This window comes from Leishmania martiniquensis, chromosome 26, assembly GCF_017916325.1.
Source record: "Leishmania martiniquensis isolate LSCM1 chromosome 26, whole genome shotgun sequence".
Taxonomy (NCBI): domain Eukaryota; phylum Euglenozoa; class Kinetoplastea; order Trypanosomatida; family Trypanosomatidae; genus Leishmania; species Leishmania martiniquensis.
In genome coordinates this window covers 433,872-449,919 of record NC_090161.1, presented here as the reverse complement: position 1 = coordinate 449,919, position 16,048 = coordinate 433,872, and the positions used below count along the sequence as shown (strand labels likewise).

The window sequence follows — 16,048 nt, the reverse complement described above, 5'->3', positions numbered from 1 at the left end:
CACACGCGACGACGACAAAAGAGGCGTACACGTCATTACGATTTATCGGCAACACCCGCCGGGGGAATCGGCAAGTTCGAAGTCACGAAGGAAGCAAAACGCTGTACCCGCCCGCCCCCCGAAAAAAAAAGACAAACACGGAAGAGGTATGAAAGACTACTCACAGAGACACGCAGGCAGAGAAGCAGTGAGTGAGTGCTGATACCCCCATCCGTGTTCCACAGGCAGGCGTCTGTGCGGCAACGCTCCCCATCCCGCTCCCTCCCACTTCCACCACACCGTCTCCACCAGTGTTTACACATATATGGACACTCCCTCTTTCTCGCCGCCTTCTGCAATCCTGTGCAGCCCCACCTGTAAAAAGCCAAACGCATACACACACAGAGAGATACACAGCATATCTGTCTGTCAAGAGAGGTGTGTGTGTGTGTGTGCATGAGATGCCTGCACGATGCAGAGGCAAACACGTGATAGAGAATCGCGAGCGCGGCGAAGAGCACGCCCATACGCTTCAGAAAAAGCCAAAGAGGTGGGGGCTCAGCGCATTCGATATTATCCCAGCCTTCATTTTGTGTTTTGCTTCGCTTTCGCTCCTTACACGACGGCGTCCTGTTAATCTGTTAACTGCTCACTCTCACGAGCGTACATGCAGAGAGGAGGGGGAGGGGAAGAGGGGAAGCTTCCTGGCTGCGTGAGCCCCTGATGATGCCAACAGGAGCCGGTCGCCTTCTCTAGCTTTCCTCCCCCTCTTAGTCTGTGCGAACCTTCTTGGCCTTGCGGCGCTCTGTCCGATCTGCATCGTCCTCATGCCCGGCCAGCAGCTCCTGCATCTCGTCGTCGCCACCGTTCTCCGGCCGTTCATCGTCGTCGTCGCTGTCCTGGTCGCTGTCGCTGTCATTATAATCCGCATCACTCTCTTCATCCTCGCCATCACCAGACACAGTATCCACGTCATCGTCGCTGCCAGAAGAGAACTCGGCCTCGGTGCTGTCAAGAGCCGCGTCGTCGTCCTTGTCCTGGTCATCGCCACTGTCTTCATCTCCTGCGTCGGCCAGCATTTCTTCTGTGACGACAGCCTCTCGGCGAGCCTTCTTGCCACGGGCGGCGGCAACACCCTCTGCCTCCTCCCTCTCACTAAAGTCTTCGGCCTCTTCCACCTCTTCGCCGTCGAAGGAGTCCTCGCTAAGCATATCAGCGTCGCTCGCATCATCGGCTAGGTCCATCGCCTCCAGCGCATCCAGGTGCATCTCGCCGTCTTCGCCCTCCATCTCAGCCATCATGATCTGATCCATCACATCAAGCCCGCCGCCGCGCTTCATGTCGCCGTTGTCATCGAGGATGCTGTGCGCAGCCTTGCTGCTCCGTAGCTGCTGCTGCGCCAGGGCGCGGGCACGCTTCTGCAGCACGGCGTCTTTGGTTTCACGCTGCCGCCGCTTCTTGGCAATCTCCAGCTTGCTGCGGACTCGCACTACCCGAAGACCGGAGCGCGAGCGCGACTCCTTGAACATCACAGGAAAGATGATGTCGTCATCGACGACGCTGCTCCGCCCGGCGAGGTGCAGACGCCGCGTCCGAGGGCCGCCAGGAGTAGCGAGATCGCCTTTGACGGTGGGCACTGGACGCCCCATCTCCAGGTTGGAGGCTAGTGACTTGCGAGGGATGTTCATGAAGTCATTCTTCTGCGTCGGCCGGACAGACTTGAAGACGGACAGGCGCCCATACAGGAACGCCAGCTTGTCATACTGGCTACACAGACTCTCGTAGTGGTGCAGGATAGGGGCCAGGAAGTCCTTAGGAGGGGAGGCAGCCATCGACAAGGTAGCCTCGCACGTCTGACCGGCTGCCTGCCGCGCGTCCCAGTCACGCTGCACCGCCAGCAGCTCACTGCCACGGTAGTGCACAATGGCGTCGATCCACTCCAGGAGTGAAGAACGGATAGAGAAGGCCGCCACGCCTCCGCGCAGCGCAGCATCGTGACTACCGCCGGCAATGGCGTCTGCTGACTGCGCCGCCGTGTCGACTGTGGCGCCGCCGCTCAGGGTGTCGGCCGCACGACCCTTCTGTTCACTGGTAGCAGTCGCATTCACGGAGTCGGCACTCTCGCCCACACCGGAACTTGACTCTGGCGTTACCTTCTCCACCGCCTTACTACACATCCCCAAGCGCTCCGAGATGAGATGCAACAGCTGCAGGCAGTAGGGGAGCTGCAGAGAGAGCACAGTCGCCCGCATGCCTTCGGCGGATCGGGCAGACATGTTCAGCAGGTCCATCACGGCCGACGTGTCATTCGCGTGCAACGCTTGATACAGGGGCACGGTGGCGAGACCAAGAGCGCGGTGCGAGAGCACACTTCCACTGGGCTTGGTGACGCCACCCTGGGACTGCTCCAGGTCATCGTCGGCGTCGCTCGCTTCCTCAGCGGCCGTTGCGCCACTGACGGCGAGTCGTCTACGCCGCACAGCGGCGGCCGCCTCATCACGCACCACCTGCTGCAACCGCTGCTCGAGCGTGTACTGCTTAACTGGCAGGTCCTGAATGGACTTGGCGTGGTACAGCTGCGGCGCCTTGAAGGCGTCTGTCATGTACTGGCTCGCCTTTGCGGCAACTCGCTGCTGGTGCGTTGCCCAAACAGTATCCATTACGACGAAGGCGTTCGTGGCCGCGTCGGTGGTGCTCTGGAGAAGGTACTCCGCGTCGCGCCGCTCTTCCAGCAACGAAGCGTGCGTTGAGCTGAGCGGCAACTCCACGACGGTGACGGCGCTCGCGTCGCTGCCAGCCACACCGAGGCCGAGTGTGGCGAGAGCCGTTTGTCGCGCGTTGCTCGTGCCTGCCTGCACCGCCCTCGCCTTCGGCTTGGCTCCCGTGCCCGCGTCCGTGACGGCTGCCGACTTCCGCGGGGCGGCTGCGGCCGCCGACGAGGCCTGGTCCACGGCGTCGCCAATGTTCTTGGTCTCGAACATGGGCAAGGCGAAGCGGCCGCGCAGCAGGGTCATCTCGAGTGAGCAGAGCGGGTTGCCCAATGCGGAGGTGCCACCAGGTGCTCCAGACGCCGGTCGCAGTGCACCGAAAAGAAGCCGACCAGGCGCTACCGCAGAAACGAGCACCACGTCGGGCTTCAGCGGCACTGGCTCCACGACCGGCGGCAACAGAGCGCCACCGAGGCTCCAGAGGAGTACCGAGCCAGTCAGGGTGGTCACCATGACGTAGTTGCCCTTACGGGTGTCGTCGGTCGTCCCTGGCAGCACGGAGACGTTGAGGATGCGCTGCCCGCACAGCAGTGTTCGGCGGCACCGCGCCACTACAGCGGTCGACAATGCAGTGGCGCTATCAAGACCAGTGGCGAGGAGTGAGGCGGCGGCAGAGGCAGTCGATAGTGCGTACTGCACGTCCCAGATGCGCACAACGCCCTCCTGCGCGCTGGCGGTGATGGCCGGCAGTGAGAACGCCACGTCTGAGGCGCCGCCAGGGGCAGCAGCACACAGAGCTGGCGGGGCCACGCTGCTTACCCACGCAAACTCGGCACTCGTTCCCTGCGATGGAAATACCAGAAACTTCGTGGCGGGCAGCTGCGGTGTCCCTGCCGTCTTGGCGGCTGCCGTGCAGGCCGCGGCGCCGCTGCTGCTCCTCGCCTGCGAACGCACTTCGTACAGTGCGTTTGTGGGACCCGAAACAAGCACACGAAATACGCGATCCCACACACCGACCCTCGCTGTTGTGGAGTCCGCCGTTGTCTCTTCAGCGTCCAGAGCAGCAAGTGTCGTGACTGCGATGGAGCTCGCATCAGGCGGAACGCGCAGGCGAAGGCACGGCCCTGCAGCAGCGCCTTGAACTTGCACCGCATAAAGCGTGTGATCGCCAGCTAAGCAGAACGCGTACCCGCCGCAAATCTGCAGCGAGATGATGGGCTGCTGCGTCTCTGAGACTTGCACGTGGGCAAGCTGAGCGTCACGGCGGACATCGTGCAGGATCACCGTGCCGTCGCTGAGGCCGACGCCGGCGTAATACGTGGCGACTTTGTCCTCAAGAAGTGTTTCACTGCGGTGGCGGGAAAGCGCGCTGCCCTTTACACGCGCCGCTTCTGTTGCAGACTCTTCCTCCGCCTGGCGAATTGAGAGGGACGTCAGCGTCAGTGCAGCAAGCGAAACTGTGCGGCTGCGCAGGGGCAGCTCCACAACAGCGGCCAGGCACGAAGTTGTCGTGTCGAAGATGCGTGCGACGGGGAAATCTGTGCCGAGCATGAAGTAACGACCGGCGAAGTCGCACTTCAGAAGGAGCGACTTCTCGGTCATTATGCCGTTGCTCGCAAGCGCTGGCCAGGCAAAAAGGGGGAGGGTGCAGGGACGAGCCCTCTGTGTGTGTGTGTTGTGTGTTGAGGGAGGGCGGCGTAGTCGAGGAAGACGCGTATGTGCGTGCACACCCGTCAGAAGTTGCAGCTCTTCAACGAAAGCGATATGAAAAGGGGGGAAGAGAGAGGCAGCGGATGAGCGCGAAAGAGGGGAACTGGGGAAGGGGGTGGGGTGGCAGCGCGGGAGGAAAGTCGAGCTGCGCCTAATCAGACTCAGTTTCGCCATGAGCGCTCGAGCATCAGCCGAGGGAAGAGGTGAGTCGGCGCTGAGGAGTACTTTCCCACCTCAGACGAGGCCACGCAGAGGCATGCGCCGGCCCAGGCTGCCTTCGAAGCTGCTTTCGTGTTGGCTGTTCCTTTGTTTTATCGCCACACGAACTAAAGCGCTGGTGCACTGGGACGCACTCCGACGCGCGCAGTGGTGAGCACATCCGCACCTGCGCGACCCACCCCGTGAAAGCGGCGGACTTGAGCGCAGAATCCATGACCCCCGTTTCGCCCTCGTTCAAGCGGGCTTGCCGACAGGTGCTGCCCCCCACCCGCCGAGAGCAGACACGCACCGTTGCCCTCTCCCTCTACTCGACTTGTGTGCTCGCCGAAAGAGGCGCATTCACCTAGGTGAGTGAGAGGGCCGCGCGACTCAGTATCACTGCGAACCCGCGCGTCAGAATCTGCCACCTCACAGCAGGAGCCCGAACTCGCGCAATAGCACAACCGACGGGTTGCTGAAGCTCATGTCATACCAGTAGTTTACCGCGGCGACGAGGGGGAGTGGAGGCGGTGTCGCCGACGCTGCTGCGCCGGCCGCCCCGCGGTGCTGCGCGCGCGCGCGCAGGTCGGTGCTGTCGGCGTGTTGGGCAACGCGATGAAGCCACATTGCCGGGAGGTAAAGCGTTTCGCCAGGGTGCACGTAGGCGACGAGGGGGTGCAGCGGCTTGCGGCTGGCTTCCTCGCGCGCGGCGGCCGCTTCCTGCTCTTCACTCACGCGCGTCGTCTCGGAATTCGGGTACGACGACGACCATGATGCCATGCCAACACAGCGCTTCTCGAACAGACGGCTCTCCAACTCGACACGCGCGGCGCCCTCCGCGTCCTCCTCCACGTCTGCGCCGGTGAGGTCGAAGTCCATCCACGGCACCACAGTTCCGTCTTTCACGGGGTATTCTTTGAACTGGAGCGACCAGCTTTCGGCTAGGCCGTCCTCGGGGTCCATCAAACTTGCCGCCTCGTCGACGGCGAACGCCGCCGCAGGAATCTCCGGCTTCGGCACAAAGGGGCCCTCCCACGGCGGAATCAGCACAAACTCCTTTACCCCGCGCACCACGGAGTAGAGGTTCTCGACCCAATCCTGATGCATCGCCGACACCGATGCGGGGATGCCGAGCCATACGTTCGCAGCCTCCACTGCCTCCTTCGCGAACACGCGGCAGCCAAAACGCTCCACGTTCGAGCACAGGTCAACGCGCAGATGCGAGTACTCGGTGTTCAAGCAGTTGTTCTGCAGCTGTGCGTACGCGATGACGTGCGTGTGCTGTTTATCGGCATAGGCGCGCATGTCAATGTCGATGGGGTGAGGTGGCGAGCACATGGGACTGCGCTGCAGAAGACCGTACAGCTGCGAGAGGGTCACGCGCAGCTCCGCAGCGCACATGAAAAGCTTCTCTCGCCGGACAGTACCGCCTTCACCCTTGTCCAAGGCGTGGGTAAGCGGAGGGAGGAGCACTGCCTGCTTGCGGGCCTCATCGCCGGCGTACACGTCGGCGGCATCCCCTGCTGGTACGGCGCTAGTCGCGTACGTAACGCGGGTGACGGCGTCGGCGCGGCCGTTTGGGGTCAGCGCCACCGTCACCTTCAGTCTCCTTACGCTCTTTTCCGTCACTGTCCCCGCATCCGCACACTTGCAGACGCGCTCCCCAGTACCGGTGCCCGCATCGCTCACCACCGCGCCCTTGCCTTCATCTTGCGCGTCGTCCGAGTCAGAGCTCTTCTCCGCCTCTGGAGGAAGACTGTGGTCGAGGTCAAAGAGGTAGCAATCATCTCGCCACTTGTGCATCGCTGGCCACGCCGCTAGCGCGTCCAGGATGACACACGGGCGGGAGTGGAAGACGAACTTGTGCATGAACTCCTGCTCCGTTACTATGGGTACGTGCGAATTCGCCCTTGCCTCGGGAAGTAAGCCCTGCTCGTTCTGCATGCGACGACTGGCGCTGCCGAGCCCGGCGGCACATGTACCGCGCAGACCGCTCTCCTCCAGCAGCGCTTCAAAGTCCTTGCCGTCTTGTCGGGCGCGCTGACGCTCGTAATCCTGCTGCGTGCATCCCAGACTCAGACCGACAACGCGAATGTGTGGAACGCCAAAGTTCCGAAGAGCAGCAGCGCTGCGCGCAAACGCGTCCAGCAGTGTCGGCCGAGCCTCCCCCGAGGGCGCCGAGGGGGCGGCGCTAGTCGGCATGATGGACACAAGGGGTAACGCACCAACGCAGGCTGTGGATGCGTGCGAATCAGCCTTGCGATTTCGCCAGTGGAGAGTCGCTGGAGGGAACGTATACCTGCAAGGCGAGAGAGGGAGTGCGGAGTGGGTTGAAAAAGGTAGCTTGCCGATGGCGTCGCTGCATGCAATGGAGGGGGACGGGGGAGGGGCGGGCGTGTGGGCGAGCATGTGTGCAGGTGCAAGCCGCAGTCCTTGAGTGCCCCAGAGACCAACACCTATGCCTTCGATCAGCAACGCAAGTGAAAACACAAATGGCTCCCCAAAGGGGGGGACACTAGTTCGTGCGGCTTACGTCGGAGTAAGGCATGAGGAGCAGAGGCAGGGAGGGGGAGGATGATGCGAGTGCCGCAGATCACATGCTGCGACTGGCAACACTCCTCACGCTGAGCACGTTCTTGTGCCGTTTATATATATATATATATCTGCTTGTGTGTGAAAGAGTCGACATTGAACGCTCTAACGGACACACATACCCAGGTGAAGGAGGGGAGGAGGGAGAAGACGGGGAGGGGGGTGCAGGCGAGTTACGCCATCGGTCGATGCGTACACGCGGAGAGGTGAAGCGGCGAGAAGGCGATGAGCAGCAGAGGGCGAAAATGCATCAGCACTCTCAAAAGCAGACACACACACACAAAAAAAAATGAAACAAAACGGTGCACTGCAACAAATTTATCGAAGGAGATGCGCCAACCTTTCAGAGGCTACGAGGCGACGTACGGCATCACTTGCGATGTCACTACCTCACCCTCTTCGGCGAACAGCAGAATGTTCGTGAAAGCTCCTTCGCACGTCGCACAGTTCAACACAATTGGTGGCCGCTTCGGCGAGGATGTCGCAGAGGCGGTGCCAGTGTACAGGTGTGACGCTCCATTCCCAGCGTGCGGTGCCGATGACCACACCTGAACGCACTGCGGGAGGTCCGTGAGCGGGGTGCCCCACCCCCCGCCCACCGCGAGATGCCGCTTGCAGTCAAGCGAAGAGCTCGGGAAGGTGAGTGGTGCCCCAGGACCCACCAATCGCTGCGATGCAATGGCGCGTGAGGGCCGAGAACGCCCTGCAGAGGCCGCGCAACTGGGCGGAATACGCGCACTGGGCTGGTCCTCACCACCACCCGCAGGCGCGGTGGTCTGCGCGCACGCGGACGGTGGGGACGCCGAAAATGCAGTTGGCGGCCGAGACCCGACGAGTGAAGTCAAGCGATGGAAGAAGCGCCCCTTTCTGTGGATGCTGCTGCAGTTGGTGGTGGTGGTACTCGCTCCAACGCTCCTAGTGCCGTGGGAGCCGCTCGTGGGCGTGGGCGCGGCAGTGGGCACAGATGCGGTCGGGGTAGCCTTCGTGGCAGGCGTGTCCCGACGCTGGGCGCAGATCCAGCGCGGCATGAACGTGGGGTCGGCGGAGGGTAGTCGACCCGAGCAGGAGGACCATGCCTGACGCGTGTAGGCTTCCAGCCGGCTCGACAACGCGCGGGGAAGGTATTCCTTCATGATGGAGAGGCGAGAATAGCGGTTCTGCTCGGCCGCCACGCGGTCGCGGCAGACATTCTTCGCCTCCTGCTCTGTCTCCCGTGCGCTGGTCGAGAAGATGCTAATGACGTCTGCGCCGTGGACGCACAGTAGGTAGGCGCCGTTGCCCACAAACTGCAGATGGTGCACGGCCGCCGGCCTTGTCGTGGAGGATGCAACGGCCGCGGCTGCCTCCGTGGCCCAAAGGGCCATTGTGCCCGTGTGCGACGCAGAGGACGGGGGCGAGGACGTGGCGATGAGCAGCCCACTGGCCGACGCCGATGTGGCGGTACCGCGTGGCCTTCCTGCATCTCCAGCAGCGGACACGTTTTTCAGAAGCCCTGCGCCGGTCAACGACGCCGTCTCTGTACTAGCGCCCCGACCGCCGGTAGAAGCCCTGCCCGACGTTCCCGCCAGCGCTGCATTGCCGCGGGCAATGTACCGCGAGACGCCTGGGAGAGACGCCATGACGACTTGCGGCGCAGCCAGACGCACACCAACGCGAAACTCGCGCAGAAGAACGAAGGCTGCTGCGTCACCAGCACCAGCGCCGGCAGCAGGAGAGGAGGTGGGGCAGTCATTGCGCGGTGACGGCATATCGTGTTGCTGCTCCTGAAGCATCCACAGAGTGAGACGGGTGGCATACTCGCTCGAGGCGGCGACAAGGGTGACCGGCCAACTAGTGCTTGATCCGTCCAGGTGGCCGCTGCTCATCAACCCGCTTGCCTGGTCGCCTGCACCAGACTCCGTGTCCGGAGACAGCAGCCGCGCAATTGAAGAAGGCCAGCCGACGTACAGGGCGAGAGTGAAGAGCGGATTACGGTGCGCAGCACTCTGCGTTGCGATGTGCTGCAGGAAAGAGGTGGTTCTGCCGGTGGAGAGAGGTTCTCCGGCCGCCGATCCAAGCCCCATGCGACACGCACTTGCTGAGGTGCTCATGTCCGTGCTGCTGACCCGGTCTGTGTAGCGGACCTCCGGCCCGGAGACGTACCGGTAGAGCGCAAATCCTTTGCCCTCCTCCCCTGCCGGTAGCAGCACTAGACTTCGCGCGTAGTCCACGACGACCGGGATGATGGGCAGCGAGATGGCAGTCGCCCATGCGCCCTGACCCCCGGTCCTGCTGCCTAATGACGAGAAGGGCGCCGCACAGAGGTCCTCCGCGCTCTCGACTGCGGCGGACGAATTCGCGGTGCTGAGCGACGGATCGGGGCTCGGCAGTTTATCCCACACGCGCATGGGGACGTTGGCACTGGGGTTGCCGTCAGCGGGGGGCGCAACAAAGGCGTAGCGGCTTGCCACCGCGGCCGACAAAGGCAGCCACTGCCGCAGGCAAGTCCACTCGCGCTCTATTGGGTTGGTGTACATCCGCAGCTGCGCCGTGGTGATGACGAAGAGCAACCGAGCGTCTAGGAAGAGGCGCACCACCGGGTCTGGCATGAGAAGCTGGTGCTGCAGCTCACCATCGCGGATGAACTGCACACACTTCGGCGTCCCCATCGGTGTCGGGCCGCCCCCCACCAACGCCATCCACGTTTGTTCGTAGAGGAACGCCATGACGGCCACACCACCGCCCTCAAACCCAACATAGTCATCTTCGCTCTCTCCTGCACCATCGTGCGCCTGGTGGCCAGCAGCGACGGACGAAGAGGAGGCTCGGGATGAGGGGGCGCAGGTGTCGATCCGCTGCACCGCAACAGGATCGACGTCGCTGCTGGAGGGGTCAACGGCAATGTCCTCGTCCTTGCTCCACTCCAACACGGTGCTTGGCCCCGGGGCGAGACGTGTGCGCGGCGACGGGCACGTCTGACCCATCGTGACAGGCGCCTCCGCAAGCGCATTGCAGGCGCCAGTAGCGTGAGCCGCCTCAGACCCGTGGCCCGAGGCTGCTGCTGCTGATGCGGAAGGTGCTGGGCCGCTCGCCGCTGTTTCACCCTGCCGCTGGTCCAGAGGCTCGCTGCCCGTCACCCATGTGCTCTTGCGTGAGCTCAGGCCCTGGCGGTCGCGCCTTATCTGTGCGAAGGCGCGACCGGCGGTCGTCAAGAAGGAGCTGAGGTCATTTTCGATGTCGATTGCGAGGCTCCCGCCATACTCGGAGCGGCCACTGTCATCTTCGCTGAGAACCTCGTCACAGAGCGAGGGCACCGAAGCCTCTGAAGCGGCGATACATTGAGGTGCATGAGAGCAGCCAGCGGCACCCTCCGGCATAACTGCCGGGGACGCCCTGGAAGGGGGCGCCCGTGTTGTCGACTGGGGTGGTGAGGAGCAGGCAGCCTTCCCAGCTCTATCCTGCTGTTCCTGACGCATGCGCTCGCGAATATGCGAAAACGTGAGAAGATCGACGTTGTACTGCGGGTCCAGGAGGAGCTGGCTCTGCGTGGGTAGTGCGCGCAGCTCGCCTGCCGCGTTTGCAGCGAGGCCGCGCGCCGGCCGCTTGTCCTGTGCTGTCCACGGCGGAACGGCGGGCGTCGTTGCCGCCGCTTCCATCTCGCTGCCCTTGTGCGCGCCAGCCGCGGAAACGAGGCGAAATACGAGGAAGCCGCGCGTGTGTCCGACCCCGAGGCGCGTTCCAGTTTGGTTCAGTGTCAAGCATAATGGGGTCAGAATGGCCTGGCGGGTCGCCTCGTTCATAAGATCGCGAGCAGCACCCTCTTGGACCCCACCATCTCCAGAAGCCGTAGTGCTCCTGGCGGTGACAGTGGAGGTCGTGAGCGCCGACCGCAACGGCGGTGCGCCATGCAACTCGCCATCCGACGACAGAACTTCCCAGTCGGAGTCTGACATGACGTTTGCAGAAATAGTGCCTTTGTGTATGTATAGGTGTGCCCGTGTACGTGAAAGTTCCTCGGGAGACGACGCAGGGCCCCCTCGGCTCTCTCCTGGGCCTGTTGGCGCGTGCGGTGGAGAGCAGTAGAGGGCTGCGCAGACGCACAAACACTTAGCAGGGCCTGAGTACACGTACCGGCCAGTCAACCACCGCAGCAATGGAGAGCCACGGCGTATGTGACAAGAGCGCACGAGACACAGGGAGCGAAGGAGAAGAAAGAAAACGGTGAAGCAATCACAATAGAAGCAGCAGCAGCCAGAGCGACGGGAGCAATAAAGGGACGAGAGACAAGCGAACATAAAGAAAAAAAATAAATCAATAAAAGAGGAGCGTGGAGGAAGCAGTGGTGCGTTTGTGTGCGTGTGCGGAAGGGGATGGGAGGGCGGGGCGTTGGGGGGGGTAAATGTATGTATGTGCCTCCTGGCGCCTCTTCCTTTACTTAGAGAGAGCGAGAGGGGCGGATGCGAAAGAGGCGGCCACAGTTATGGACGGAGCAGGCGAGCGCCACACACCTGCATACACACAAACGCACACCTCAATGACACAACAGGCAGGAGGCAAAAGTAGCGAATTAGAGCTGCAACAGCAGCAGCAGCAGAACGTTCCCCTCTTCTATAGGGTGACGAACGACTCGGAGTGTGACGATGCTAGTCTTGATGTGTATATACTTGTGTGTGTGTATCTGTACATAGATTGATATATCTAATGCATGCGTTTATGTGTGTGCACATGAATAGTCACGTGGGATTGAAGAGGAGAGGCTGTGGAATAGGTAGAGGGCCGCACACCAAAGACAGCGCTGAGGCGTGGGACGATGGGAATGCAAGGAGAAATATCGACTTCGCTCTCCCCCCGCCCGCCCCCCCGCCCATCATCCGCGCCGGCATGCGGACGCAGGGTCCTCCCGCTGAGCCCCCTTTTTCTTGGAGAGAGGGAAAGCGTGGGAAAGGGAAGCAGGCGGCTGCCGAGAAGTGCGCCTCGGACACGGTTCTGCGTGCGCCCAAGGCACCAGCGCCGGCCGCAGAGCGGGGAGGGAGAGAGAGAAAAAGGGGCGCTACGCTGCCCAAATTCAGAGGCACCTCATGCAGAGCGCAAAGAGGGTCCCTCGACCGGGGGCAGGAATCGTAGAAGAATGCGTGGCCAAAGAACGCAGCATCGGAGCCCACCGGCTACACTCCCCCTCCTCTACTCCTTTGGCGTCCGCCCGACGTGTCTGTATCTCGCTCTCGCTCTCCCCCACCCTGCGCCGCTCTCTGCCGATTTGTGTTCTTCGAGTGTGTCTCTCATTGTCTTTTTTTTGCTTATTCGCATGACTTTCGGCTTTCTTTTCGTGTTTGCCGTGGAGTCCGGCCGAAAAGCGGCACACACACACACACTGACTGACACGCCCCCTTTAGAACGCTGGCGGCTTTCGCGTCGTCGCAGCCGATGTCGCTGCCTGCTGGATGTAGGCGACTAGGTCCTCGTAGGTTGCTATGCGCGTCGTCCACCGCTCCCCGACGCTCATCATCTTTTCGCCCAAGTACCATACAGCATAGCACCGTTTGCGGCGCACCTCGTCCGACTCGACCACGTCCTGCAGCACCATCTGCACCGCGTAGCGTAGCACGCAGTGAATATCCGCGACGACTGTGTCGTACTCAATGTTAAAGTACTCCGCCGTCAGCTTGCGCGACATTTCGTCGGGTGCGAGGCGCGCCTTGTCGGCGAAGGCCTCGTAGATGCGATCCATGCCTGTGAAGATCTTGCGCGTGACAAGCAACTTTGGTGCGTAGAAAGGGCGGATGCCGAGGAAACGCTGCGCTCCCACAACATAGGCCTCCCCAACCTCGTAGAGGAGCGCCTTGCCAAAGCACGCCTCGGCCATGTGCCGCACGAACCTCTCACAGCGCTCCTCGAAGTCGCGCGAGAAGCAGTTGTACTCGTTGCTCCCCGGCCGCAGCACGAACGGGGATGGCGAGACCTCTGCACCTGCTGATGACGTTGCCGATGCCGCACCATAGGGCGACGCCCTTGACTGGCCGACTGACGCCGCTTCGCCACCGCTCCCGGACGAACCACCGCCACTGCCAAGCTCGCCCATGATCGAGTCGTGCAGCTCACGATCGATGCCTATGCCAGCGGATGCGCCCATGCACTTCGTGCTCTTACCAGGTCCGCCTGCAGCAATGAGGCTGCTACGCGGCTTCCCGGACTTCAAATAATCCCGGAGGCTGCTGCGGGAGGTGGGGGAACGGGGGGTGGTGCGTTGGCGGTTGCTCTGCGCACGACTCGCGCCCGCCACCGCTGACGCGCCTCCGTAGTACGGCGTCGTGGGCCGCTGAGCATGCACGTCGGCGATAGCAGCCAGCTCTACGGCCACCTGCCTAACACGGATGCACTGCAGCTCCTCCAGCTCGTGAATAGAAACGCTCACTTGCGCCTCGTTGCGCAGCGCCCAGTGCGAGCGAAGCAGTTCACCAACCAAGACGCGGCGGAAGCCCTCTCCGCCAAAGACGCTCTGCACTATCTCCGCCGGGGTACGCGACAGGAACCTTCCAAACTTCGTCTCGTGCGCATCGACGCCCTGCATGCCGCCGAGGTCGTAGGCGTTGCGCTTCTCTGGGTTCGAGAGAAGTTGGTAGGCGCTGGAGATCTCTTCAAACGTGCGCTGCGCCTCGGCCTTCTCCTCTGCCGACAGCGGACCTCCGCCGCGGCGGCTCTGCGCGACGTCGGGGTGGAACACCTTAGCAAGCTTCTTGTACTGATTCTTGATCTCCTGCGTCGTGGCATTGCGCCGCACCTGCAGTACCTCGTACGGACTCCGCCTCTGCGTGCTGCCACCGAGGCCCTCTCTAGCTACCGACGGCCTCTGCGAGCTACGGGCGCTCTTCGGCGTAAACTTATCCTTCAGCATATCCACGCTGAAGCCCATAGAAGTCATGAGCTCGGCCCACTTGTGCTCCGCCTTCATCCGCTTGCGGCGGAACTCGGCGCGTCCGATTGTGCGCAGCACGCGCTTCTCGCGCTGCAGCTCGTGGCGAAAAAAACGCGAGTCAGCCACGGTGCACCGCATCCACCGGCCGCTGAGGGCGTCGAACATGTACTTACCGGTGATGCTGTTCACTGGCCCGTAGAGGGTGTTGCACAGCCCTCGGCTAAGATGAAGCAGCGGGGACACGATCCAGCCGTAACAGAGGAACTCCACCGCCTTGGCGGTTCCGATGGCGGCGCCCCTGCACGCCCCTCGAATCGTGCCGCTTTCCTTGATGCCGCGGAAGGTGCCAAAGACGATACAACCGACGGCATCCTGCACGGCCACGACGCCGTTCCACACGATTTGGTATAGCGAGCTCCATATGTGGCGCTTTGGGGTGAGGCTCAGCCGGCTGTAGTAGTTCAGTTGGTGCAGCGCCCGCCCGCGACGGAGGTAGTCGAGGTCAGTGTCCAGGGTTGCAAGCGCGGTGCCCTTCGACGCAGACCCGCCACGGCCTGCCGGCTCGGCGCGCGGCCAGAGAATCCGGAGGCTCAAGAAACGCAGCATAGGGGCCGAGGTGCCACACCACCCGGCGTATGGAGAGGCGCGTAGCGCCGCCTCCCAGGTCGCTGCAGCGGTGCCCTTGCCTAGCGACGCTGGGGAAGCGCCATAGTGTTGCTGCTCGGTGCCTGTTTCCTTCAACCGTTGCAGTACCTTGTCCATTCGAGTAGGGCGACCGGAGAAGGTCGCTGGGACCGTGTCCACGAGGAATTGAGCCCGGTCGCACAAGCAGTACCGGATGCGCCGCAGCTCAGCATCGAGAGCGTCGGCCTTGTGCGCGAGGCGGTGGGCGATGGGCATGAGTTCGTCACCTCCAGCGTCACGAAGGGCGGCGAACTCCTCGTCCTCCAGCACCCGATCCTCTTCGTCTTCCTTTATTGAACCGCAATGGCCGTCGCGCGCGTTGCTGCCGCTGCTGCTGCTGCTGCCTCTCCTGCTGCCGTGGGTGTCGCTCTCAGATGTGTTTGAGCGTGCCGCGTACCAATGAGCACCATGCAGCCGCAGGCCACTACTGCCGATGCCGCCGCCTCCCCTCGCTACGGAAGAGGGCGGCCAGCAAAGGCAGCGAGTTGCAGCTACATTCCACATGAGAAGGAAGGCTGCGGAAGGCCGTCTCATACAGGAGCGTGCGCATTGAGGGGTGGGGGGAATGCGGTCCGGCACGGTGCGCGCGTAAGAAAACAAAGCAAACGGAGACGGATAAGCGGAGTGTCGGGAGAGGCTTGGGAGCCACAAGACAGAAGCGGCCAGAGGCATTGGGAGGGCTCCGTGATGGGCGGCTCGTCTGTTGACCACACACACCACCACCACCACCAGCACCACCGCAGGTGCCGACGCCGTGGGGGCCTCCATGCATGAGAACAAAAAGAAGGCGATGTGGCGTGGTGATGGCGTGTGTGTGGGGGGGGGCGGGTGGGGCGGGGCAGGATGGCTGGACGCATGTGCACAGGGGCATCAGCCCCCCTCACCGTCCATGGAGCTTGTCTGCAACGCCACGTCGGTCTATTCTCTGCCCCCCCCGACTACCTCCTCTACGGGCACCGTCATTCTAAAAGAGGAAACACAGCTGCTTAAGCACTCTACCCGGGGGGACAACGGAGAGACACTCGGCGGAGAAGAGGAAGGCCCTCTCTCGTTTTCTGCGTCCGTGTGATGTGGTATCAACTGCACATTGTATCCCCTCATCTCCCCCCATCACCACTCCCACTACTCTCCCCTCTTCCTCACAAATTAGCACCCACGCACAGGTGCATGACGGAGATTGCAGTGTAGATGCACACACGACAACAGCGAAACAAGAGCGCTGCACACAACCGCCGTCATAACAACAACACCTGGGCGCCTTCCGTCGGAGAGGAAAAAAACGAAG

General features: G+C 62.5%; 4 protein-coding genes across 4 annotated transcripts; all 4 read right to left on the bottom strand.

Moving 5' to 3' along the window:
- Positions 1-749: 749 nt before the first annotated feature.
- Positions 750-4,571, bottom strand: LSCM1_04136 (uncharacterized protein; the record flags this gene model as incomplete). The annotated part of the gene is made up of 1 exon (XM_067321658.1): positions 750-4,571. The coding sequence occupies one exon, from the start codon at positions 4,569-4,571 to the stop codon at positions 750-752; it is 3,822 nt and encodes a 1,273-aa protein (XP_067177889.1).
- A 453-nt stretch (positions 4,572-5,024) lies between these two features.
- Positions 5,025-6,797, bottom strand: LSCM1_04135 (uncharacterized protein; the record flags this gene model as incomplete). Its single annotated transcript, XM_067321657.1, has 1 exon — positions 5,025-6,797. The coding sequence occupies one exon, from the start codon at positions 6,795-6,797 to the stop codon at positions 5,025-5,027; it is 1,773 nt and encodes a 590-aa protein (XP_067177888.1).
- A 740-nt stretch (positions 6,798-7,537) lies between these two features.
- On the bottom strand, positions 7,538-11,119 carry LSCM1_04134 (uncharacterized protein; the record flags this gene model as incomplete). Its single annotated transcript, XM_067321656.1, has 1 exon — positions 7,538-11,119. One exon carries the CDS (start codon positions 11,117-11,119, stop codon positions 7,538-7,540), a length of 3,582 nt encoding a protein of 1,193 aa, XP_067177887.1.
- A 1,436-nt stretch (positions 11,120-12,555) lies between these two features.
- LSCM1_04133 (uncharacterized protein) lies at positions 12,556-15,267 on the bottom strand (the record flags this gene model as incomplete). Its single annotated transcript, XM_067321655.1, has 1 exon — positions 12,556-15,267. The coding sequence occupies one exon, from the start codon at positions 15,265-15,267 to the stop codon at positions 12,556-12,558; it is 2,712 nt and encodes a 903-aa protein (XP_067177886.1).
- Between the last annotated feature and the right edge of the window lie 781 nt (positions 15,268-16,048).